Genomic DNA, 24,822 nt, shown 5'->3' with positions numbered 1-24,822 from the left:
GACTTTTGGGAGAAGGCGAGAACCTGCACTCAGAAGAGCCCCCGCTTCACGACTACAGTCTCCCAGAGGGCCAGAGGTGGCCTGAGATTACATTGCTCGCTGGACGGAGGGAGCTGTGAGGGGCACCTCTCCAACTCTGAGAAAAAGCCCTCCCTTCCCCTGTCAGAGGGGGAAGGACCGCCCACATTGGCTAAAAAACTGGGCCGCTAAGAGGGAAGCAGTTCAGAACCCCCCCCCCCCCCTCCTCCTCCGGGTGTCCCACTCCCTGCTCCAGCTGGCCAACCCAACACACCGCAGGGCCTAGCGGATCTGGGACACTTGGGAAATACCCACTTGGGCCCCCTCCCAGGGATACTGCCGGAAGGAAAGCAGGGCTCCTCACCCCCCATCTTTGCTCTGACAGCCCCCACCCCTCCGCTGTCTTCTTTTGCCCCAGTGCTCACTTCACCTCGTCTCACACCCAATTTCCCAAGAGCTCTAGAACTAGTGAAAAGTTGAGAACTACCAACAGAGGCGGCAAGGGGCAGGAGAGTGTGCATGGGGTGGGGGTGGGGGGGAACCTGGCAGACCCACTCACCTGCTAATCTCCCTTAAGGTATCAAACAGGACACAACTTAGCCATTGTACTTTTATTCACATCGTGTATTTTGGCATTTTCCAGAGAAGGGCAGGGAAGAGACAGGGTGGGGGAAAGACAGGCGGGAGGACGAGGGGGATCCCCATTTCCCTCCCAGCCCTCCTTGCCTGACCACACAGGGAGCAAACACAAAGGGGGAGGGGAGGCACAGACGCCCCCTCCTGTGGAAGAGGCTGCACAAAGCTACACCCACGCGCACACACAAACAAGCCCCCCTCCACACCAGGGGCCGGCAGGATTACACAGAGAAGCAGAGCACTGTGGGTTCAAGGGGTGGGGGAAAGCAACAAAGTCTCCTCACTGACAGGTGGCCAGCCCCTCCCATCCCCTTCCTGCCCTATCCCCAAAGTCTCTGGAGTGTCCCCCGCTTTGCCTGGCCATTCTCCTATGGCCTCTAGCTTCTTCCCTGCTGCTGAGGACAAAAAGAAAAAAGGGAACAGAGCAGGGGTGGGGCTGAAGTCCATTCCTCAGCCCCTGTCCCGCATGCCAGATGGTCTGTCCCCTGTCCTCAGTGGTAAGGGGTCAGGGCAGGCTCTTAGCTGGCCACTCTCTGGTAGAAGTAGATGTAGCCCAGGTCCTTGGGCGGCTTCTCAGAGGCACACACTTTCTGGTCATTGTAGATCACCCATCTGGGGAAGCAGGGGAGGGAGGAGAAGGATGAACAGACAGGGCATCCACTCTGCATCAGCTTAGTCTCTGACATAGCCCCTGGTCTTGGTCCTGCTGATTCTGGAGCACAGGTTCCCAACATTCTCAGCCTGGGCCCCCACAACCTACAGTCTAGCTGCTACCTGCCTGAAGGGGGCATCCCGTTCTCATTCCCTACTCTGAGCCTTCAAATCCTCTAGTATCTCTTCAGCCACCCCCACCCAGTCCTGCCAGGCCCCCGTCAGGTCTACAAACTTTTTCTGTAAAGGGCTGCACAGTAAATAGTTTAGGTTTTGGAGGCCATCCGGTCTCTGACACAATGACTCAACTCTCCTGTTGCAGCATGAAAACAGCCACAAATGATACATATGTGAGTTAAGTGCGGTTATGTTCATTAAAACTTTATTTCTGGAGCTCCTGGGTGGCTCAGTCAGTTAAGCGTCTGACTCTTGATTTCGGCTCGGGTCATGATCTCACAGTTCATGAGTTGGAGTCCCGTGTCCAGCTCTGCAGACAGCACAGAGCCTGCTTGGGATTCTCTCTCTCCCTCTCTCTCTGCCCCTCCCCCCTGCTCATGCACTCTCTCTCTCTCTCTCTCTCTCTCTCAAAAATAAAACTTAAAAATAAAAATAAACCCTTTATTTACAAAAGCAGGTGGCCGGATGCAGCACTTGGGCCGTAGTTTGCCGATCCCTGCTGTCAAACATTCTAAAAATGTGTGGTGTATCTGTGCCCCCCACCCAGCAGGCCTTTGTCTTCTCCTGCAAATATTCTAAGGGCTCCAAGGATGCTCCCACTCATTCTCACCACCGCTCCCCAGTTTGGAAGGTACACGGCCAGCCCCTCACCTGCCTTCCTTCTTGATGTGGCAGACATAGTGACCACACATGGTAGAGGTGCCCATGTGGCTGATGAAGGCAAAGAGCTGATACTCTAGAGAAGGGGGGTGCAGAGAAGACAGAGGAATCCTCGAGCAACATCCAAAGGTACATCCAACAGCTCAAACTCAGGACGCAAGTTTCAGGGAAGGTGGGGCATGTACTGAATCACAAGTCTGTCTCCGACTCCCAGAATCCCCCCTTCAGAAGCCATGTCAGCAGAAAGAAGCTTCTGCCCTCCCCCCCACCCCCCGCCCCCACCGGAGGCAGAGCTGCCTTGGAACGAGGATCTGGTAGCTGACTGGCTAGATTCCACTGGCCTGTTTCCCAAGGACACTCACTTCCAGGGCCATCCCGGACTTTAGGTCCCACTGGTACAGACTCGGAGATGGAGTCAGCAGCCGAGCGGCCCTCCGAGATGTCCATGGCGGCTTCCGCATCCAGGTCATCAATGTGACTGAAGATCCAGTCCACAGCCCTTTCTAAACTATTGTTCTTGGAGAGGAGGGAAGCATTGCTCTTTCCAACAAGTTCGGGGTAAGAAAAGCACCAGTGAACGGCTCAGCTCCTTTACCACGGCCACCAAAGGGTGGTGCCTCAGCCCTGGCCGTACCACACCGGTTGCCCTTGGTCTTGTTGACAAAAGATGGAACCTCACCCGCACCCCCTTCTTCCCCACAGGCCCCCCAGTCCTCAGCCGGGAGACAGCCCATACCGTGGCCCGAAGAGCTTTCAGGGCCTGGTCCCGGGAGAAGCCCATGGAGACGATGGTGCTCACGCAGTCTTCCGGCGGGGGGTCAGCTGCCGCACTGGTGGAGCCAGGCCCGCTGGAGCCAGGCAGGATGAGGGGGTTTGCGAAATCTGCGGGGGTTGAAGGGGTTGAAGTGTGTGGGGGAGGACGGTGGCCCTGTTCCGCCCTGCTACCCACCCCCGCCTACCTGGATCGTCCATGTGTGACATGACCCAGTTCATGGCGGCCTCAGCCCCACTGTTGCCTGTGTAGTAGACGGCTTTGCGGCAGGCGTCCATAGGGAAGCCCATCTCCACCAGCTGGATAATGACGGACTCATCCAACATGGGTGCTGTTGGGGGCAGAAGCAAGGCCACGGTGACCCGACTCCTTGGGCCATGATCTGCTCCTCCTCCCTCCCACAGTGCAGTCCCCCGGCCCTCTCCCAACCACCACTCCCCCCCCACCACCCCCCGTTCCATGCATTTTTCTTCCATGGGGGGGCACCTTACTCCAGAACCTAAATGACAGCATGACATAACGCGGGTCCAGCAGTACTGAAGATACAGAACTGAGGCTAAAGATCTCCCATGGAGATCTTGCCGTTTCTCACAGAATGGGCCCTGTTTCTGGAGTATGATGCCTCGCCCCATCCCCAAGCAACGAGGTAACGAAGTAGAGAGGCAGTTAGCCAGTGCTGCTGCCGTCCACACAGACAACGTGGCTGGGAGCGCTCTACTCAGTCCTCATATCCATCAAAAGAGGGCAGGGGAAATTGGAAAGGGAGGACAGGAGAAAATACGAAGGACAGGGTCAAGGGGAGGCAGGCAGAGAAGACCCCCATCGGCAAAGGAGAGAGACAGGCAGGAAGAAGAGTCACTAACATGTCGGAGAGGAGAAGTGAGGGGAGCAGAAGGAGTCTTCGTCTTCGTTGCCATAGAAACCAAGGCTACCTTTGGGCTCATCCGGAGTGACCAGGGGTGGGGCAATGTCAGGCAGCTCCTCCTCTCCAGGCTGCAGCCCTGTACCCCTCAACTGGGAGATGTCTAGTTCCTCGGGCATCTCAATAGACACATCTGTAATTGGCATGGCAGGAAAAGGGTCACTTCAGCAGCTCCCTGGGGCCCTTCCTGAAAGAGCACTTTGGGAATCTCAAAGCCCTGCCCCATAACTTGGCCCTTCTCTGTAATAAGTTGCTGCTCAGAGCAGCACAAATCTTAGGGGTCCTGGTGTAATACAATGGTGGGCCTGGGAATCCGGAGACCTGGATTCTAGTCCTAGATCTACCACACATGAGCTATGGACAAGGATGGGGGCTTCCCACATGTCCAACAGGAAGACTTCCTACCTCTGCAAGCTCAACTGATCTAAGGAAATGAAGTTCAATTAGCAGCTCTCCAAGTCGGCAGGGGCTGTAAGACTCATGAGAACTGTTTCAAGATTATCTAAATGACAACATCTTCCCAAGTATAAACGTAAAACTACGAAAATCGCTTTGAGTTGGAAATCACTGCTATGACAATCAAGTGCTTTCACAGTTTTAGTCTACGCTTTTCAAACGTGCCTTATCTTGAAACATTTAGGGTAATGTTTTCCTCCTTCAGAGGAAAGTTGGAGAAACACTCGTTTATACACGTTAAGGTCCCTTCCTTTTCTAGCATTTTCTGTTTCACCTCCCTCATTCGTCCCAGCCACCATACCCAGTTTCTTGGGCACCCAGTCCAAACCGAAGGTGAACTTCTTGATCTGGATGACCAGGTAGTCAGGGAAAGAGGCAAATCGTGTGGTCCTGGGGAAGAGAGAATGTCCTAGTACCCAAAGAATCCCAAAGTCCTCCTCTCCTGAAACCCCCACCCTGAGGTTCAGCCTCTCCCCGGTAGAAGCCCTGATCCCCAGAAGATACTCCACGTTCTTATCTTGCCCTTGGCAGGCATCAGAGCATCTGCAGACAAGGAGCAGCAGAAGCCAGGGGCCTGTCAAAGGGTAGGGGGTGGGGGTGGGGTGGGGGTGGGAATGGCCGAAATCCCTTGGAACCAAAGCACTCCTTCAGATCCCAAGCTTATGCTCATGACACAATTAGGCCCAAACTAAGTCCATTTGCTAGAAACCCAAATTCTGTCCACAACGGACACTATGTGCTTTCGCCCTGACTGAGTGGACAAAAGGTGCACTAAAATGTGACCCCATACCACAAGAGAAGAGGGAATCTCCGCCAGGGGCAGGACAAGGTAATACAGTCCATCGTCCGAGTCTACTCCTGCCAGGGCCTCTTGATTCCCTCGGGGCCAGATTACCAGCCCCAACTGATGCTAGCCCTGAGAATCCAACCACAAAGGGACAGAAGGATGGGAGAGAGGCAGACAGAGTCTTTGGGATTACCCTGACATTGGCCCGAAACCTTGGGCGCAGACCAACAAGACTTACTTGACGGCTACCGATTTGGCCTGCAGGGCGGTGCTCCAAAAGTCGTCCACCTGCTCGGGGGCCCCATAGGCCTCCAGGCAGGAGCTGAAGGGCACCTGGGCCCGAACCAGTTCTGGTAGTGGCAGCTTCTCCTCTTCGGCTTGCCGCTTCTTTTCCTCATACTCCAGAAGCTCCTCTGGGGACAGAATTGACAGGTGAACCCTTCAGAGGGCACTGCCTCTTTCCCTCCTTAGCCCTGCTAGACTGGCTCTCTGTCTGTGACTACTTGGGCTCCTCCACTCTCCCCAAATCCACCTGACACACATCCACATACGATCTTGCCTCTCTTCCCCAGCACAGCTCTGACAAGCAAAGGCGATCCTACCTCCCCGAGATGCCCCAGCTTCGGCCCTCCAGCTGGGGGAGCGGGGCATACTGTGGGCTCCACTCCCATTAAGGGGCCCAAGCACTCCTACACCCTGGAGCCCCACTGCACCCAGGCCTCACTGAGGGCAACCTGCCTTTGTTAAGGGCTGCGTCCATGGGCACAGGCAGCTGCATGATGTAGTCCACTCGCTGGGTGTACTTCACCTTCTCTGTGGCCAGGCACTTGATCTTTTCCTCCACCAAGAAGCGGAACACTTCGTTAGGATTTTCAGAGCTCCGGCAATTCCTCTATGGGAAAGAGGCAGGGTGGGGAGGTCTGGGCGGCCAGGGAACGAGATGGGGGCCTGAAAGGGTCACTAGGGGCTCAGGGAGAGAGAGAGAGAGGAGCAGAAGGGAGTCTACCACTAGGAGGCTCTCGGGACTCAAGAGTAGAACCCTTCCCTAATTAGCTCCCCCTCTCCGACTCTGGCGTCTTCATGGCACTGGGAGACTGCGGTGGAACACGCTGGTATTTTTCTTTATAAGCAATAGGCATCTCCCTATCAGTTTCTTGGGTGCATCCTTCATCAGGCCGCAAGCCCATCCAGTGTAAGGATCACTGCTTGGCATTACTGTCCTCCCGAGGGGCAACTGCTACTCACAGGGAAGGCCCAGTGCATGCCCGCCGCCGGGTTCCAGGGGTGGGGCTGGTGGGGGCTGATGGGAAAGAATGAGCAGGAGGCAGAAGGGAGAGAACCACGGGCAGATGGAGGGAGCGTGGAGTGCCCTGCCTTGCCATCTTCCCGGCCCTTACCTCCACCATGTTGATGAGGTGAAGAAAGAACTCCTGGGCATCCTGCTGCCGGTTGGTGGAGAACTCGGGGTGACCCTTGCCAATGAGGGCCTTGAACATCCGAGGGGCAATGCCATCTTGAACTTCCTAGGCACAGCCAGGGCAGCGATTCAGCTGGGGCTCAAGTAGGCCACCAAGGGGCCTTCTTTAGACATCTCCCAGACCTCAGTTTCCCCATAATTCCAGAGCCTGAAAGGGATAGAGTCCCAGACTCACCTTTTGTTCTGGCACCTGCTCCCCATCGCCTGACTCCGGTGCTGGCTTGGAATATTCTCCCGAGAGAAGGCCATGGCCCAGTTTGGCCCTGCATTGACATCCAAGAGAACCACTTAAGCTTCAGTCAACTGTTGATCGTCTGACATCTATCTGTGCCTTTTCCTCCCCAACTCAACCCCGGCATATAGACCTCAGACAACTCTCTAGAATGTGAAAAACCTGAGATTCCCCAGGAACCCAACTCAGGGCAGACAGCATGGCCAGAGGCAAACGTCCTGAACTGCTGCCCACTCCAGGTGGTCATGGAGGAGAACGAAGGCATACAGGCTGCGAGGCTGTACACAGGACCTGGCTACATACACCTGGGTGCTGAAGTCCTGGGTAGGGTCCGTCGGGGCATTCTGGAAGATCTTCTCCAGCTTGTCCACATACCTAAGAGCCAAGAGAAGGATAATTGGAGGTGCTCTGGCATGGGTTCCAAGGAAAAGGGGACTATTATCCATTAGATCGGGGGAACAAGCAACCTTCAGAGTAGGGAGTCATGTGGTTAAAACACGGGAGTCCATTTCTTTCCAGCAACCTGCCCTTCCTCCCCTTCTCAACTATGCCAGCATGCAGTGTACCCTGATGCATTTTTTCCCCCCGGCCTCCTCCCCAGGAGTGAGCCAGGGGAAGGGAGAAAGTTGCCGGGAACAGAATGTGTCACCACATTGCTAAGTTTTCACATGTGCATCAAGTCCTTCTCAATTAGAAAGCAGGCTCACTTATGCTCAGAATCTGCCGTTTTGGTACCTTAGTGTCCCAAGCCCTCCCCTCCCCCAAGTGCTACATGTCCATGTCAGGTACTCATCTGATGTCACTGGCCTCAAGTAAAGACCACCACCTCACCCTTGAGTAGTCAGGAAGCCAGGGAGAGCCCCAGGATTCGGTGTTCTGCTCCCAGTGGGGCTTGTGTGGCTGGGTGACAGTGGGGTGGTTCTAGAACTAATGGGAGAGCGCCAGCCACAGTATAACAGGAACAAAGACGGCGCTAGCACACAGAGGTACTGAGGGTGGCTGAAGGAGGAGTGTGCCTAGAGGCTGGCGTCCAGGAGGAGAGCTGCGGGGTCAGGGGTACAGGGCCAAGGGGCCAGTCATGGGGAGAGGGCGCCACTCACTTCCTCTGGAAGTCGGGGATGCTGAAGAGGACCTGGACCACGGAGTTGAGGTAGCAGCTGTTACCCAGGTTCCGGATGCCCGTGTAGCCAGGCCCAAACAGGGGCTTCAGTGGCACACTCGACTCCTGGATCAGCTCCCACTCGCCAATCCGCTGGTTCATATCTATCTCCAACTCAGTCATGGTCTTGTCCGTCTGCAAGGGAAGGGGCGCTTCAGACAGGGCGAGACACTCAGCCCTGAATTTTTTACACTGATCCTTCACAGGGTCCGGGACGCTACCCTGCTGGAGCTCAGAATGTGTTCAATTATGGCCTCTAACATGGGAGACGCACTAGCTATTTCCAGTCCAAGTTCCAGAAGGCCTTGAGCGATCGTCCCGGAGGCGGTTTAGTGGTCAGGCCTCTGCCTGGGGGAGAGGAAGAAATGAATGCGAGTCCTTCCACTTGAAGTGTTTTTTCCATTCCGAAGCTGCCCCTTCTCACCCTTCAGGTCTCCGCTCCAGGTCTTCCTGCCATAAGCTACTGCAGCACCCTCTCTGTCTCTTTCACAGCGCCCTTTGGTTTGTGTTCATTCACTCATGTGCCTGAGCATGTGATTAATATCTGCCTTTCCATCTAGAGTGTAAGTCCCTGAAAGGCCACACCTGTCTTATTCACGCAGTGACTAGCACAGAGCAAGTACTCAGTAGTGGTCGATGAATGAATAATGGATTCTAGAAACCTTTTCAAAGGAAGCCCACATGTGTTGGGGACCGGGATAACCGTGGCAGCTCGCTCCAATGCACTGCTTCAGCCTCAGGCGAGGCAGGGCCTGGCGGGCAGGGATGAGAAGAGTCTGAAGCTGCAAGGGGTCTCACCTTCTGCATCTTCAGCATGTCGATGCCGAAGTGGGACAGGTGCTCAGCCAGGTTGGGGTCCAGGACCATGTCATCCTCATCATAGGAGTACACATCTAGGGCAGGAGGCAGGGGTATCATCAGAAGCGGTGGCTCTGGCCTGACCACCAGTCCCACTCCTTGCCCCGGGTTTGGGGGGGGGGGGGGGTGGAGCGCTGGTGGGACAGAAGGATGAGCCTGTAAGGGTAACCCTCTTGGCTCCCCTGACTATTGGTGAGGTCACAAGCCCTTCTGAGACTGGCTGTCAGGGAAGACGGGGTGAAAAGAGGCCAAGGGCTGGCGTTACTTGGGGGCCCACCCCCAGGATAAGGTGCTGGGGTCAGATGGTTTGGGAAGGATACTCACTACACAGATTATCTTGGTAACCTCTAAGGAGGGGGACTCGTATTTGGGGGGTTTAGCTGAAGCTCTAGTCTCGTCTGCAACATTCTCATTGTTTATCAAGAGGAGGTATTCCCGTGCTCCCCGAGTAACGGTTAAAGCCCACTCTAGCGTGGAGGTGGCTGGAGGAGGGGAGGGAGTACCGGCTCCATCAGGTGTGATGGTGCCCAGCTTGACGGCCAGCGGGTAGTTGGTCTCTCTGTAGTGTTCCACGGCGTGGTTGTTGCCCCCACTGCCATCGAAGTAGCGGCGGCCACAGAGAATGGAGCCGTCTGTCAGGTTGAGCCACAGGTTCTCTCTCATGTCACACTTGGAACACTTCCAGCCGCTAACCAGGGAGAAGAAAATATGCTGAACTATGGGGCGGGGGGTATATGGGATTGGCCTCTCCAGTGTGAGAGCTCTCTCTGCTCCTCTCCTCTGGACGGCCCCTGGCTGAGTTCATCTCCCTCAGCGCCCCCCGCCTTAGCCTGCTCCCGATGCTCTCTCCCACCAGATCCCCAAGAGAGGGTGGCCTCTTTGCCCCTGCTCTGGGGGTGGTGCCCCAAGGTGGAGGGGCCAGGCCTCACCAGGGAGGGATTCGAGCAGGGTTGTCCAGCTGCTTGAGGTTGAAGGCATGCTTAGACACCTGCCGTACTTCCCCATCCCAGGCCTGCACCTCCTGCTTGCGGGAGGCCGAGTCGGCTGACAGTAGGGCCTCCACCGCACTGGTCACCTGGGGGAAGCAGAGGGTCAGAGACGGGACCCAACCCCCCGCCCTCTAGTCCCTCTAGCCCCTCAGTCTCCAGCTTTCTCAGTACTTGCCCAAGACGTCACTGCTCTGGACCTGCCTGCCCCAGAGTCCCCGGCAGGGCAGGAAGGCATTCGTACCCGGTCTCTGACAATGTCAGGCAGTCCCCCCAACCCATCTCGGGCAATCTCCAGGTAATCCGGCAAAATAACAATCTTCACATCCTCATCATATTCATACTTCTCCTCGCTGAGGTCAAACCCGCCTTCAACACCTGGTGAGGCAGGGAAGAAGGAGGAGGGTAGGACAGCCACCACGGGTAAATGTCCCTCCTCCCAAACGGCATCTCGTTTTGTCCCCTCCAGAGCTCTAGGGCCACTGGTCACGCCCATTCTTTGAGGGCCTTTCGAGTGCCTCTGAGGCCAGGAAAGACCAGCTCGGGAAGAACAGGGCTGAAATGGTGCTCACCAATAGCCAGCCGGGTGGGCTTCTTTCGGGGGGGGTCTCCAGTGCCTGTCGTGGTGTCCTCCTCTTTCTGCAACGAGGCAGGAAGGGCAGGTTCAGCAGTGAGTGCCAGGGAAGGGACAAATGGGGAAGACGGACAGGACAGGGTGGGTTAATCTCAGAAGGGAGTGAAGCTAAATAAAACATGTGTGCTGAGTTTTAATGATACCAACAGAAACAGGCGAGAGGGGGAAATGCGGCCTCTGGGAGGTCAGAACAGAAGAGACAGATTCAAAATGAAGACCAGTGGGATGTGCCTGAAAGTCCCCGGGCCTTGCCCCCAGCTCCATGCCTACCGGGCGCCGGGTCCTCCGGAGGTGCAGGTAGACGCGCTGGCCCGTCTTGTTGAAATGTCTCTCCACATACTGTTTCCCAAAGCCCAGGAATGTGTTCATGCAGATGTAGAGGCCACCCTCAGACTCCTGCAGTGCAAGAGGTAGGGGAGGAGACACAAGGAGGATGAAGCCTGGCTAGGTGGGGAAACCAAGACCTGGGGTCAGAAACTGGTTTCCACAAGAAAGGCTCTGTTCTCTACCACCATGTGGCTGTTGGCAAGTCATTTAGCCTTTTGGGACCTGGTACATGGCTAAGATTCTCCCCATTCTCCTATGACTTTGATACCAACCAACAAGGACACCAGGAGCTAAGCAACACCTGTCAGTCACCATTCCTCTTTCTTCTTGCTCCTTCTTTGGGCTTTGGAGCCTTCCAATCAATTGCAGAGAACTCCCTTTACGAGGCCAATGGGAATCAAATACCATGGACTTCCAGGGTCAGTGCTTACATTCAGAGGGAAAAAGGGTCCTTTCCCGGGAGAGGAAAGACCTGCATGTCAGACACTGAACCTACTCCCCACACACGACAAACCCTGCCTAATCTCCAGGATTCAGAAAACTTTCCAGACTGGAGGAGCAAAGATTCTAGCACCTGAACAATACACCCAGCTCCTGAGCCTGCCAGGAAGACCAGACTTCTCCTTTACAACATCCTACTAGGTCGTCAAATCCTGGTCCATGCTGAGTCCTCTCCCTCCTCTCCTGCTAAAGCCTGGAGCCAGGCTAACAGTGCCTTGTCTGGGGCTCACTGTTATACCTGGACCTGGTTCGGAAGGGACACAAAGACCAGCATTCTCCAGCCACTGCCCTGCTGCCTCCCCTCTGACCAATAACTAAATCCCACACTGAAGTCCATCAACTGCCAACCTCAAAGCCAATCCCTCTCTAGAATAATCTAGCAATACCTGCTGAGACAACTCAAACACATATAACGCAGGGAGAAAACAGGGTGAGAAGGGTCCACCCTAAATCACAGCTAAGGAGGGAGGATGAGCTTCTCGAACACTGAGCAAGTCTCCCAGTGTCTTTGTGAATAGTGATGGATAAGGTAGAGGAGGTAACTGGAGAAAACAACAGTCTTCCTTCAGATCCAAGCAACGACAGGCATCTTCTTCCTTGAATAAACGCCTCAGTGGCCTTGAAAAATTCTCTGCTGCGATATGAAAAATAGGGCACCGTCTAAGGCAGTTCTTGGTCCCATAGATTGCTCTGTACCACTCCCTAGAACAGTGTGGATTACAATGTTCATGGGCAAATGGAGCATTTTTCATCACAGGGGTCAAACAAGCTTTCTACCATGAATTGAATTTGAAGATAATCAAACATGCTGGAAGTTGGTCAGGAAAGCAACAAGGCCACATTGGAGATCTCTTGACTTGGGATAAAAGAAGCAAAGTATAATAAGCTTACAAAAACACCCATTTGGATTATTCGAAGCAGTTACTAAGGAGAGGCAGACAGGAGTGTGAAGAGGGAGCCACTGACTTCTACCATCTGTTGGTAATTAAGAGAAACCTTTCTCTCCTGAGAAAGACAGGACCAAGCCATGCACTTGATGAACTAGATGGCATGCAGGAGCTCTGCAGTAACCAAACTCCTCTGCTGGAAATAAAAATGCTGGGTTTCCCCAAGCCTTGGGAGCCCTGGAGCTCTGCTCTGAGCAGTCAGTCCTCTTTTGGCTCTGCCAAAGCCAGACTCCAGAGAAGCAGCACATTGTCTGAGGCCCAGATCAAAGCCTAGCAAACCAAGCAAACCACAAATCACAGTGATGATCCTGAACTGGGCCTTAGATCATGCTGCTATACTCAGCACTGGCGATGCATTAATGAAGCCTTTCCACTCTGACTTGCAGTTTTCCCTGCCACGAGCTGGTCTGGCTGAACACCCTGGGCAGGGCCCAGCGACCGCTTGACGGGAGGGGTGGTAAGGGGGGCGGATCCCAACCAGGCTGCTGTTGCCTTCTCAGCTCAGGCTCTGGCCAGGCCAAAGGCTAGTCTCTGCTTGACGGTGACACAGGAAGGCAGAACTGCAGGAAGGGAGGTTCCGGGTGGAGCCTACAAAACGTGAAGCATGGTGTGGGTGGAGGCTTTGTCTAACTAGTGAAGAGTGGGAGCGGGATGGGAAAAGGGTCTTAGTATCCTCCACGAAAGACACCATCTCCCTGGGAATACTTTTAAAAGGGTTTCCTGTGCTTTCTGTGATGGGCGGGAAAAGGGGGGCTGCGGCCATAGTTCATCTCAAAGGAGAAACGACTACAGCTTTCCTCCCTTCTTTCCTCTCCTCCCTACCACCAATGACCCACCACCCCGCCCCCTGTCCACATTAACCATGGGTGGAGTCTAAGTCGGCCTTTCTCAGAACCGCCCTTCTTCATGGTCACTTCCAGACTACTAGGCGCCCAGGAACTGCAATCCCCACCCTCCAACCCAAACCCCGGCCCAGAACAGTGCAGGGTCGCCCCATCCCTCCCACACGAGACTACAAAACCCGGAGAGCCGCGCGCGGCAGGCAAGGCCAACTCCCAGGCTTTCGCAGGGGTCCACTTGGGGGATGTAGTCCAGTGAGCGGGATGCGCCTCTACCTTGGAACGGCAATGAGGGGAGTGAGCGACTACGATCCCCACAGTGCTCCACGAGACGGGGAACGGGTGGGGCGGGCGCGGAGGCTTCCGGGAGCGGTAGTCACACGACAGCGCCAGCTAATTAAAAGCAACGGCAGGGAGGAGCGTGGGAGACTACAAGTCCCATGGTGCATCGCAGGGAGGCGGTAGCCCAAGCCTTGCAGGCCCCGGCAGAATGACCAGGGCGATGGAAGGAAGTCGTGCTCGCTGCGGGCGTGGGGAATGGGCTTACCGGTGTGTCGAAGGAGAAGGCGCACTCGTCTTTGTGGACCCGGTCTCCAGCCTTAGGAACCCGGATCGTCGGTAATACTGACAGCAGCGCCTCCTCACTCAGCTCCGCCATGACACCGGCAGCAGCTCCTCCACACACAGCGGCTCCCACCGTTCCCAGTCCCCCACCCCCTAGTCTGGCCGTCCAATGAGCACTACTCGTTAGGTGCATGCGCTAAAAGGAGGACGCGCGAGAATGGCAGTTGGACGCAGCCTGCCTACTAGTGCTCCGCCCTCTGCCCTACTCTTGAGTAACGCCAATGAAAAGCGCTTCTAATGCAACCGATGGTCGGAAGAACCAATCCCACTCTTCCAGGGCAGAGCGCATGTAGAGCAGCGAGGTGGGTCCGGGAGTTTTGGACGCTTGTACTCTGGGACCCCTACAGTCCTTTCGCGTGCCTTCTATCAGAGCAGAAACTGACGGTTGTTTAAACCAATCAATCCCAGAAACTTTCCTGGGTCTTGTCCAATCGGAAAATAGAACGGCAGCTGTAGTCTTTTTATTTGAAAAGGGGCTGTCCAATGAGGCGGAGTTTGAGAGGGTTAGTGTCGAGTGATTGATAACTCCGTCGACCAATACAGATTACCATCTCGCCTCAGAAAAACCTTCATAACTACAGCGCCAGCCAGATATGTACATAATAGCGTCATAATTCATGACTCTATTTTTTAAATAAAATCATTTGGTTCTGAAACTGGAGGTCTGAAAACCGAAGACTGGCACTCCTCAGAGTCTCACGATGGACAACTCGCAGCCGGTGGCGGAACAAAAGTCCCGTATTCAGGGAGGTGTCACCCCTGAGCAAGCCAGGCCGCTGCTCATTGGCCCCACTGTCCTCATGACAGACGTCCTTCGAGCCCAATGGCCTCCTCACAGGAGGCGGGTCTCATATAGGGGGCCTATTGGCGTCTGCGTCGGCTCAACCAATAGAGTCAAGGCAGGGGGCGTGGCGGGAGGTTTGAAACTCGGCGTCGGGAGTTGAGGCTCGAGCTTCTGTGCATCCCGAAGAGGAATTGGGGCCCGGTAAGTGATTGGAATAAATTAATAAGTTAGAGGGCCCAGCAGGCTCGCAAGGAGCTGGCTTGTCAGCTGCAACAGTCGTTGTTTCCCCAGAGGCCTCTGGCCCAGCGGCGGGGAGGTTCCTGAGCTGGGAGCAGGGAAGATCGGGTGGTCTGGAGGCAAGAGATCGGACGCGGTCGCGGTAATGGCTGAGACCTGAGTCATTTCTCACAGGCGTCCCCTCCTCGCCCCGGGCCGGGCCCCGCCCCACCTTCTTTCTCCTGGTTGAGATGGGCTCAGCCAAGAGCTCCCCGGTCACTCCGGCGCGGCCTCCGCCGCACAACAAGCTTCTGGCTCGAGTGGCGGACCCTCGTTCACCTAGTGCCGGCATCTTGCGCACTCCCATCCAGGTACTCTGGGGCGGAGGGGCGGGGAGGGACGGGGGCAGAGTCTGAATTCTTGGGCCTCTGCCTAACCTGATTCTGAGAAAGCCCTCACACCCTCCTCCTCCCTCTAATTTGACACCTTATTTTCCACTTTCTTAATCCTGTTGGGGTAGGCTGAATGCCTGAGGGCCCTGGCAATACCTGCCTGGAATACCAACCTGGGCCTAGAGACCTGGGAGGGAAGAAGAGTCGGGGTCCAGACTTGTTTTAGCTTTTGGTTCTGCCAGGTGGAGAGCTCTCCACAGCCAACCCTACCAGCAGGGGAGCAGTTGGAGTGTCCTAATGAGGCCCAAGACTCAGATCCCCGCTCTCCTACCCTTGGCATTGCACGGACACCTATGAAGACCAGCAGCGGAGGTAAATGGTGGGCCCAGGGAATTTTGGTAAGGCTGTCACCTAGCACCCTTGGGTTGGGCCAGTGAAGCCATTTTCCCAGAGCTCCTGCTCAAAGGAGCTTCCATTCTTTTGATTGAGCCAATCTCACTCTTCTCTCAACATTTTCTCTCTCGATTTCTCTCTTCCCAGTCAATCCCTCACCCACCAGAGCATGAGTCCTAAAGTTCCTATATGTATTCTTCTTGCTGAATGATTTGTATCATAGGGTCACTATCTCACTTGACTTCTGTTTAGAGCCCCCAAGCCCACTGGCGAAACAGCTGAATGAAGTCTTTGAGAAAGAAGCCTCCAAATCGAATCTTCCTCCAGAGCTTGTTCTGCCCCTAGAAGCAACTTCACCTTCCGAATTGAACTTGCCTCTGGGCACCCAGTTTTCCCTTGAGGACCGGATGCCACTCTGGAGCCAGACTGAGCTCCCCTCCAAGCAGGTGTCCTCCAAGGAGGAAGCAGGACAGCCCTCACAACCCCCCACGGCCAGCCAGGGCTCCGACAAGCCCTTAAGAGACCCTGAGACTCCCCGATCTTCAGGTACAGAACCTAAGGGCAAGGACAGGGAAGAGAAATTGGGATAATGTCCACGGATGAGTATAGGAGGAATAAACTGTAAACCCCTAATTTGGGTTTTGGCTTTAACTCCTTACCCACCCTAGGTTCTAAGCACAATAGACGGAAAGGAAATGGCAAGGTACTAGGGAGATCTCCCCTCACCATCCTACAGGATGACAACTCCCCCGGAACTCTGACACCACGACAGGTAAAAGGAGAGAGGGTGAAAGCTGTTACTAGGAACCCCAGGATAGAGAGGTAGAGGGTGGGAGTCCTTTCTACCCAATCTTCCCTGTCCTGAACAACCCCCCTCCCTCCTCCAACTCACACACTGCTTTTGGCAGGGTAAGCGGCCTCCTCCCCTGAGTGAAAATGCTAGGGCACTAAAGGAAGGGGCCATTCTGGGAACTGGACGACTTCTGGAAACCGGAGGCCGAGTGTGGGAGCAGGGCCAGGACCAGGACAAGGAAAATCAGCACTTTCCAAACTTGGTGGAGAACTAGGCCGTGCGTGGCCCCAGCACCGGGTTCACCAGGGGCCTGGTGATGTTGTGTCCTCACAGCCCCTTCTTTCCCTGGGAGACTGGAAAGGCTCGTTGTCTTCCACTCCCCCTAAACTACCAACTCGGGGGACCGAGCACTTTCTTAGGCTTTATTTGTGTCTCGTGTGTTTCTTGTATATTAAAGAAAGTGATTTCAAATTATGCTTTTAAGTGTTATGCCTAAACCTTGTGCTGGGCTTCTGTATGTAGAAAAGCAGCCTGAGAAACTTGTGTTCCCTGTCCTCCAGGCCTCTTCTACACACTTCCCTTAAATCCTGGTGTTCCCCCGGGGCTCTGTCCTTGGCCTTTTCCTCTTGCTCTCTCTAGGTGTTCACTTCTAGGGATTTAGGTATCACTTTCTTATATTCTAGTAACTTCCAGATCTCTCTATCTAACCCTGACCTTTATCCAGGTGCCCCAGGCACTTCACAGGTAATTTGTCTACAGTTGAATTTGTAATCTGCCCTCCCCCCACCCCTGCCACCCCCAAAGCTATTCTTCATCCCCTGCTCTCTATCCCTGTAAATAATAACCACGTTATCCACCCAGTTGCCCAAACCTGAACCTTGGCCATTATCTTGAATCCTTCCCTCTTAACGTCCCATATCCTGGCACTTGGCATTCAATCCTGGTGATTCTGTATTCTTTAACCTCTTCCCCATTCCTTTCCCTGCCCCCTGTCCTATGGCTCTTGCATTTCTTGCCATCTACCTCCTGCCTTGTTTCTCGCCAGTCTCGGACTCTCACCTTTTCATCAACCTAGACCGCTGCTAGGGCAACCTTTCTTTTTCTTTTCTTTCTTTTTTTTTTTTTTTAAGTTTTCTTTTTTTTTTTTTAAAGTGGTATTTATTTATTTTGAGAGACAGAGCGTGAGCAGGGGAGGGGCAGAGGGAGGGAGAGAGGGAGAATCCCAAGCAGGCTCCTCGCTGTCAGCACAGAGCCTGATGTGGGCCTCAAACTCACGAAATGTGAGATCACGACCTGAGCTGAAATCAGGAGTCGACCACTTAACCGACTGAGCCACCCAGGCGCCCGAGGGGTGACCTTTCTGAGAAGCACGTGACCGTGAAACTACTCTGCTCAAAACTCTTCAGTTGTTCCTCATTGCCCTTAGGATAAAGTCTACACCCTAGCCTGGCATTCAGGGTCTTTTATAACCCCATTCCTTCTCAACATAACCTTCCTGTAGAGACGCACCATAGGCAGGTTGTAGTGAACTATTGTGTGTATGCTCCCCCAGCCACCTGGTGAGCACCCTCTCCACCTGACCTGTCTCAGGCCTTCTCTGTGAGGCTTGGGCTTCTGCCTCCACCCTACTCTGCCCACAAGCTGTCTGGTACCCAACCTTCATCCCTGCACCTATAATGCTTTATTACTTGAGTTAGACCTGCATCTTTTTGGAACAGAAGTGGGGCAGAAGCCAGACATCCCAGACATCCCAGGCCTGTACACTTTATTGCAGGTGCTTTATGAGAGAAATAAAGAAGGTAGAAAAGGGAGAGATCATGAAGGAGACAAGTGACAGGATCTTAGTGGTGCCAGAGCCATAGTCACAGGGCTGAGTGCTCTCTGCCACCCAGATCTGGATAAAGGTAGTGGCTCTGGGGGGAGGAATTCCAGGGCCTGGGGCCTCAGACTGGAAGCCTGTTAGGCTTGCCAAGGGCTGGAGGGGTCAGTTGTCCTTGCTTATTAAGGGAGAAGCTACAGGACCGTGGAGAGGGGAGACCATGGGAGGAAATGGGGCAGTTCTTTGCCCCCGTGTCCCTGATAATGCCTCCCAAAGGCAGACTCCCCATTTTTCCCCACCGCCCTCAAGGGACAAAGCTGGGTGGGAATGGCAACTAGGGTATAGAAGAGAAAACTTTAAGAAACCTTAGGAAAAAATTGGGCAGGGGAGGGGCAGCTGTGTCTTCGTGGCCTTTTACCTCCCCTCCTCCAGCCTCCTTAGTTCCAGACTTTGAGGAAGCTGTCCCAGGAGCCAGTGGCCACAGCCATCCCGTCAGCTGTGACCCCCAGGCAGCTGACCCTGTTGTCGTGGCCAGAGAGGACGCCTGAGAAAGAGGGAGAGGAGTCAGCCTGCTTTGGCAGACAGTTCACGTGCATATGTAGGAATTCTAGGTTAGACTGGCCATGGACTCTGAGCCCCTGGTGGGGACTGAAAGAGGATTAGCCCTAAGGGGCAGGATTTCTCTCGAGGCCAATGTCTGTGGAGGGTGGGCAGGGTGCGGGGCGGGGAGGGACAGGAGAAGGCTGGCAGTGACAGTGTGCTGTGAAAAAAGCCAGGGGCACCTTGATGGGCCCTAGAAAATGGGGAGGTAGCTCTTTAGTCTCATTACTATGTTTCCAAATAAAGAGACTGAGGCCCAGAGAGAAGTGACTTGCCCGAAGGCCCTGAGAGCCTAAGGGACAGAATTCAGATTTGGATCCTGACCCTCTGGCCAGTGTCGTTTTCATTCAGCACGTGGCCTCTCCCAAGAGAAGAAGCCACCCCATCTGATTCAACTTCAGACCAGGGTGGTCCTAGATAAAGCCCCTAGGTTGGGGGTCAGGGCCCTCAGGTCACTCTAGACCTCCTTGATGGGGCTTCTTGCAGTTTCCTGAGATTGCCCTTTCCTTCAGTGGATGCCCCTGAAACTGCAGAGGCCCTGGAAATCCAGAAGTGACAGGACATTCAAGGTCCACAGGTCTGGGGTGACACAGAAGCTCCTTTCACGGAAGCAGCTATCTCATTAGGTGGTGGAGAAGGGCCACTAGAGAAGATGGCCCTAGATTGGGAGCCAAGGGGGACTAGATTCTAGGGATAGAGCTCAGAGTCATCCAGTCATTAGGGAACAGTGGTGAGAGGGTCCCAAGGAAGGGAGCTAGTAGGAAGGTCCTTCCAGCTGAGGTGGCAGAAGTGTGGGGGGGGGGGGGCGGGGGCGGCCCTTACCCACACGCTCGCCCTTCATGGAGTCCCAGATGTTGCAGTTGAAGTCATCATAGCCTGCGAAGAGCAGGCGGCCGCTGAGGGAGAAGGCCACGGATGTGATGCCACAGATGATGCTCTCGTGGGAGTAGGCAGTCAGCTCCTGATCTGCCCGCAGGTCAAAGAGGCGGCAGGAGGCATCGTCTGAGCCTGTGCAGATGGCCTCTCCGTTGGGGAAGAACTGAGGGTACAGGTGGCAAGGGGGTCAGGACTCAGACCTGGGCAGCCCGCTACCTCTCCTGCTCTCTCCCTGGCTCCTGCCCTGGTGCCTCCAGAACAGCCTCTCTGCCTTTCCGTCCCCCAGCGCTCTTCACCGCTGACATTTATCCCACGCCAGCCACATGCCAGCGGCTCCCCTACACCCTTCACCTGCCCCTCACTACAGCGTGGCAGGCAGGCTTTATTTCCACATTGCAGGCGAGAGCCTGAGGCTGAGGGAGGGCGGGCAGCTTGCCCAGGGTCACATGGCTAGAAGGGCGGCGGCTGTCCCAGACTCCAGGCTCCAGGCTGGATCAGAGCGTGGAAGTACGGGGCCAAGTGCAAATGCATGACCTGAATCTCATCACGATGAAATGTCAGATAAACTCAAATGGACGGAAAGCCTAAAGAAAACTGGTTTGTACTCTTCAAAAATGTCAATGTCACGAAAGACAAAAGTAGAAAAAAGGTTCCAGTTTAAAGGTAACTGAAAAGATATGGCAAGGAAATGCAATACATGTCCCTGGACAGAAACAAAACAAAGCCAAACCGTTGCTATTATTTTTGAGATAACTGGTGAAATTTGAATATAGACGATAGACTATATCGTGTCAATGTTAAATCTGATTTTAAGAATTATACTGTGGCTACAGAAGAAAATGGCCTTGTTTTTAGGAAACATGCCCTGAAGTATTTAAGGGGTAAAGAGTCATGATAATCTGCAACTTGCTCTCAAAAGACCGAGGGGAAAAAACTAATAAAATGTATCTGTAGCCACATCTAGGTGTATGTGTCTGTCTGTCTTTCCATGCTTCCCTCCCTCCCTCTACGGAGAGAGAATGATAGAGCGAATGTGGTAAAATGTTAGCAGTGAATCCCGGTGAAGGGTAGACGGGAACTTTTTTGGTTACTCTGGAAACTTTTCTGTAAGGTGAACTTATGCCAAAGAGGAAAGTTAAAAAAGAAAGGGGTAGGGAGCTTGGGCCGGGATGAAGGATGCATGTGCTGGGTGTGGTGAGGGGTTCCCGGGAGCTGGGGTGCGGAGCGGGGCTCACGCAGATGGCGTTGATGTCCGACTCATGGCCAGTGAATGTCTGCCGACAGGTTCCCTCCCGCACGTCCCAGAGCTTGGCGCTGGCGTCACAGGCCCCCGAAATGAAGAGTTTGAAGTCAGGAGAGACGGCCAGACTCATGCAGTCCCCTGTGTGTCCCACAAACACAGTCTTCTGCTGCCCAGTCTCGATGTCCCACAGAGCACTGCCAGAGGAGAGGAAGCTGTCACACTGTCACAGAAAGGCCAGGACAGAGCTGCGCCCCAAGCCCCAGCACCCACGGTGTTCTGTCCTCACCAAGTGGTGTCCCCGGAGCTGGTCACAATGTTGTTGTCATCCAGGAAGCGGCAGCAAGACAGATAACCTGGGGGTGGTCAAGACAGCGCCCTGGCTGCAGGCCCACAGCACCCTGGTGCTGGGGCTTCCCTGGGCTTCTCGCAACAGGGACTGGAAGAGAGGGTCTCCCATTTACCTGTGTGAGCAGACAGCTCCCGGCTGACCTTGACATTGCCCTCACGGGATTTGAGGCTGTAGATGGAGCACATGTTGTCCAGCCCCCCACATGCCACAAAGTTCCCTGACGGGGCATAGGCACAGGTCATAACCCAGGAGGAGCGCAGGGGGATGGCATGCACCTGTGGGAGGGTGGGCAGAGGCAGGACCTGAGCAGAGCTCCCAGGTGGGGAGGGCAGGGGAGGGTAGGCACAACGAATGCCCCAAAGGAAGGACAGGGGGATGGAGGGGTGGGGGGCAGCTACCTTATTGGTGGTATAGGTGTCCCACACGATCAGCTTCCCGTCTTGCGAGGCACTTACGAGCAGCCTGGGCAGAGAGCACCCCACGTCACCCAAGCCTCTCCTTCCTGCCTCCCCACCCCCGACCTCTGGGTGCCTCTCAAGTCTCACTTGGAGTCGGTAGCCCAGTGCATGGCATAGATCTTGGCCAGGTGTCCCCTTAACGTCCGCCTTGTCCGCATCTGGACTCTCCCCACGACCTCTAGGCCAGACACCAGCTGTAGAAAAGGGGGCACTAGAAATCAGGGTGAGTAGAACACCTACCTAGATGTCAGTGTCGCAACCACTGATCTGCACAAGTTTCTGTTCTGTGCCAGGCTCTGGGTCAGGCCTCCAGCCTTAGAGAAATAAGTCTCTGCCTTGGAGTGGCTTCAATTGATGTGGGAGAGACCATGCATGGCTAGCGGCACGTCGCTAGGTGTTTGACAAGCACCTCTCCAGTGCGGGGTGGGGGAGGAGGAGACAAGAGAGAATGATTTCTGGCATGTAAATAGTCCCACCTTGACCAGTTTCAAGCTGCCATTGTGAAGTCACCAAACACGGACTTGGGAAGAGACGCACACATTCACGGTCCCAAGCCACTGGGAGCTGGGTCCCATACAACACCTACAGCATGGTTATCTCTTTCCCTGGGCACCCAGGGCAGCCCCATGACCCTGAACAGCACCTCCTGAAATTTGTGGTCCTATGTCTCTTAAACTCTATCCAGCTTCTAGACTTGGGCTCAGGCTCGAGTCAGTGGCCTTGACCTGTCATTTACTTGCTTTGGTATCTTGGGCAAGTTACTCGCCCTCTCTGATCCTGTTTCCTCATCTGCAAAATGAGGTTTGTAGCATCAACTCATTGTGTCGTCGTGAAAATTAAACGCAGTTACGTATCTAAGCAACTTAGCCCAGTGTTTGGCTCACGGCAAGTGTTCAGTAAATGTTCCCTCTTACTATTAACATATTTAATCCAATATAAGGTGCCACCAACTCCAAGAAGCACCAGGCCTCTAGGTATCACTGAGAAAGAAAACATGTTGCCCATTATAAATGTAAGGCATCATCTATTTTTGGACGCATCTTGATCTCAGAGATGTCACAATGTGAAAAGATGTGCCCTTAGAATTGGTGAAGGACACGATTAGAAAACTAGTAACTGGTCTATAAGGGCTTTGTGATTTGCAAAGCACCGTCCCTCTCCTCATCCTCACCACCCTGTGAGAGCATGTGATCATTCTTGTGTTATGGGTGAGGACAGGGACATCATCTGCATTCTTAGCTTCCAGTAAGGGGCCGGCCCACAGCAGATCTCACTAAATGTTTGTTGAATGAATTAATCAATGTGGTTCCTCATTCTAGGGACACGCTGTACTAAAGCTTGGGCACCAGGGAGCTTCCCTCCCCTCCCCTGCCGTGCCCTCCGGCCCTGCCTTAGGGGGTAGGACAGGAGGTCTCACCTCTGCCAGAGTAATGTCAGCACAGGCTTTCCGGGCATCCTGGGGAGGGGGCGGGTGGAGAAGCAGACATCAGGGGAGCATCAACACAAGGTGAGGGTAGTGGGTGCATGGGCCTCTGAGGTAGGTGGGCTTCGGGGCTCTAGGGTTTGGGGGACATCTCAAATTTGAGATCCACGTTCAGAAAGTCTCTGGCCACTTCCAGGTCAGGGGTCTCTAAGGTGTCACTCAAGAGTAAATCCAGCCCCCTTCCCCCCTCCCCCCGCCCCCATCCACACTCCCTCGTGTCCCCGGTTCCATGTTTTCTGGGGTCCCCCTGTGGAAGGGCTCTGGGGTTACGGCAATCTGCTTCTTGAGCTGCTCCGCTTCCTGCCTCAGCTGCTCCATTTCCCCCATGGCTGACAGGTTGAGGGGTAGCTCCGGCTCCTGTCGGGAACAAGGGGTAAGCGTAGGGGGGGGGGGGGGTCCCCACCAGGCCACGTTTCTGTCCTCTCCCCCGCACCTGACTCAGGGGCTGGAACCCACTACAAGAAATTGAGAGACGACTGGGTGGCCTGCACCACCGCCCCACCAGCCCCTTCACGTTTGGAGCCCTGCACAGCCAAGCCCAGCCCTGCCCGAGCCCTCCCTGCAGCCCCCAGCCCCAGACAGCCGAGCCAGGCCAGCCCCCTCTTACTTGGACTCTGACTGGACCTCTCCCAGGTTTCCAGGCGCTTCCTCACTCCCTCAGCTGCGACGCCAACCCGTCACCTGCCCCGGCTCTGCTGCCAGAGGAGCTGGCCTGGCCTGGCCCCAACTCTGGGGGGGGGGTCAGGGGGAGCACTGACAGAGAAGGGTAGGGCAACGACAACGACGACGTCAGGCAAATGAAATCAGCTGGCAACGGTGTGGGGAGAGGGCAGGAAGGGAGGTGTGCGGCTTCCAGAGAGACTTGGGCCCAGCCTGGGGCGGTGGGTAGGTGGGAACAGGGATGTGGGGCTATAGAGAGGAGCAGCCCCTCACAAGCCCTGGAGGGAAGAGGGGCTGAGGGGTGCTTCCTGGGCCAGTCTCCCTGTAGGCAGAGATAAGAGCATCAGGCCCCATGGGATTAGAGCAAAGCTGTGAGGATTAAAGTTTGGGGTTTGGGAGGGGGGCAGAAGAGCAGAAGCAACCACAGCTCCAGCCCCCCCACCCCCCACCCCGCCAGGCCCTTGCCCCCACCAACGCTGATGATCGTGGCAGTCAGGGCCTGCCTAGCAACCAGTCCAGGAGCCAGAATAGGAGGGTGAGAGGTGGCTCATCGTCAATGCCCAAGATTTTGACTCTTAGCTCAGAGTTGTGGGGAAGGGGGGTAAGAGGGTTACGGTGAATATGGGGAGGGTGCAGGCAGGAGCTGAGATTAGAAGGGACTGATCTGGATAATCCTTCTTCTGAACAAACCCCAACCAGCTGCCCCTGGGTCTGATCCTGGGGGGTGGGGAAAGGCACAGGGGATCCAGAGAGGAAGATGGATGGGCCTGTCCCTGCTTTGAGTGGACCAAGGGTGGGAAGCGGGGAGCAACCCCGACCCCGCTCCCATCTGGGGTTTGGCCCACTCCTTGCCCCCATGACTCACGGAGTCCTGCTGGGGCTGTGAAGGCTGGAACCAGAGGGATCAGGCTGCCCCTATGTCTCGGTCAAGCTCAGAGAGGGAAGACGGGGCTTAGAGTTGGAGGCCCAAGGAGCAGCTGTCAGGGGTTTAGGTCCATTTGCATGCGGGGAGCAGGTGGCCGAGATTTCCCTGACAAATCACAGGCTCTGAGGGGCCCCGCCTCTGGGAGGCCCAAAGACACCTGTCTCCTCC

At 55.0% G+C, this 24,822-nt stretch overlaps 3 protein-coding genes across 16 annotated transcripts; 1 reads left to right on the top strand and 2 right to left on the bottom strand.

The window, feature by feature from the left end:
• Window positions 1-614: 614 nt before the first annotated feature.
• On the bottom strand, window positions 615-13,796 carry USP5 (ubiquitin specific peptidase 5). 8 transcript variants are annotated; one of them, XM_045463052.1, is made up of 20 exons: window positions 13,587-13,796; window positions 10,696-10,821; window positions 10,364-10,430; window positions 10,036-10,169; window positions 9,735-9,880; window positions 9,309-9,493; window positions 8,746-8,840; window positions 7,889-8,082; window positions 7,080-7,163; window positions 6,732-6,819; window positions 6,477-6,602; window positions 5,818-5,971; window positions 5,318-5,492; window positions 4,594-4,682; window positions 3,778-3,969; window positions 3,102-3,245; window positions 2,879-3,024; window positions 2,505-2,682; window positions 2,134-2,218; window positions 615-1,266 (listed from the first exon to the last, which is right to left on the bottom strand). In XM_045463052.1, the coding sequence occupies exons 1-20, from the start codon at window positions 13,794-13,796 to the stop codon at window positions 1,173-1,175; spliced, it is 2,712 nt and encodes a 903-aa protein (XP_045319008.1). In that variant the 3' UTR covers window positions 615-1,172. The 8 variants fall into 8 exon arrangements, with proteins under 8 accessions (XP_045319008.1, XP_045319010.1, XP_045319011.1 ...); XM_045463054.1 differs by having other exon boundaries at window positions 2,505-2,658; XM_045463055.1 differs by having other exon boundaries at window positions 3,847-3,969.
• A 57-nt stretch (window positions 13,797-13,853) lies between these two features.
• CDCA3 (cell division cycle associated 3) lies at window positions 13,854-16,708 on the top strand. Of its 7 annotated transcripts, none has more exons than XM_045463069.1 (6): window positions 13,854-13,965; window positions 14,859-15,034; window positions 15,298-15,427; window positions 15,701-15,994; window positions 16,117-16,220; window positions 16,357-16,708. In XM_045463069.1, exons 2-6 carry the CDS (start codon window positions 14,915-14,917, stop codon window positions 16,513-16,515), a joined length of 807 nt encoding a protein of 268 aa, XP_045319025.1. In that variant the 5' UTR covers window positions 13,854-13,965; window positions 14,859-14,914; the 3' UTR covers window positions 16,516-16,708. The 7 variants fall into 7 exon arrangements, with proteins under 7 accessions (XP_045319025.1, XP_045319026.1, XP_045319022.1 ...); XM_045463070.1 differs by having other exon boundaries at window positions 14,739-15,034; XM_045463066.1 differs by lacking the exon at window positions 13,854-13,965 and adding an exon at window positions 14,521-14,648.
• Window positions 16,709-17,989: 1,281 nt separating this feature from the next.
• Window positions 17,990-24,778, bottom strand: GNB3 (G protein subunit beta 3). The gene is made up of 10 exons (XM_045463064.1): window positions 23,677-24,778; window positions 23,340-23,426; window positions 23,004-23,042; window positions 21,674-21,780; window positions 21,527-21,590; window positions 21,241-21,403; window positions 21,066-21,132; window positions 20,772-20,973; window positions 19,483-19,699; window positions 17,990-18,604 (listed from the first exon to the last, which is right to left on the bottom strand). Exons 2-10 carry the CDS (start codon window positions 23,394-23,396, stop codon window positions 18,498-18,500), a joined length of 1,023 nt encoding a protein of 340 aa, XP_045319020.1. The 5' UTR covers window positions 23,397-23,426; window positions 23,677-24,778; the 3' UTR covers window positions 17,990-18,497.
• Between the last annotated feature and the right edge of the window lie 44 nt (window positions 24,779-24,822).

The sequence above is a fragment of the Leopardus geoffroyi genome, chromosome B4, assembly GCF_018350155.1.
Source record: "Leopardus geoffroyi isolate Oge1 chromosome B4, O.geoffroyi_Oge1_pat1.0, whole genome shotgun sequence".
NCBI classification, from domain to species: Eukaryota; Metazoa; Chordata; class Mammalia; order Carnivora; family Felidae; genus Leopardus; species Leopardus geoffroyi.
Note: the sequence above shows the minus strand (reverse complement) of the source record. Positions and strands in the feature narration are given on the sequence as shown.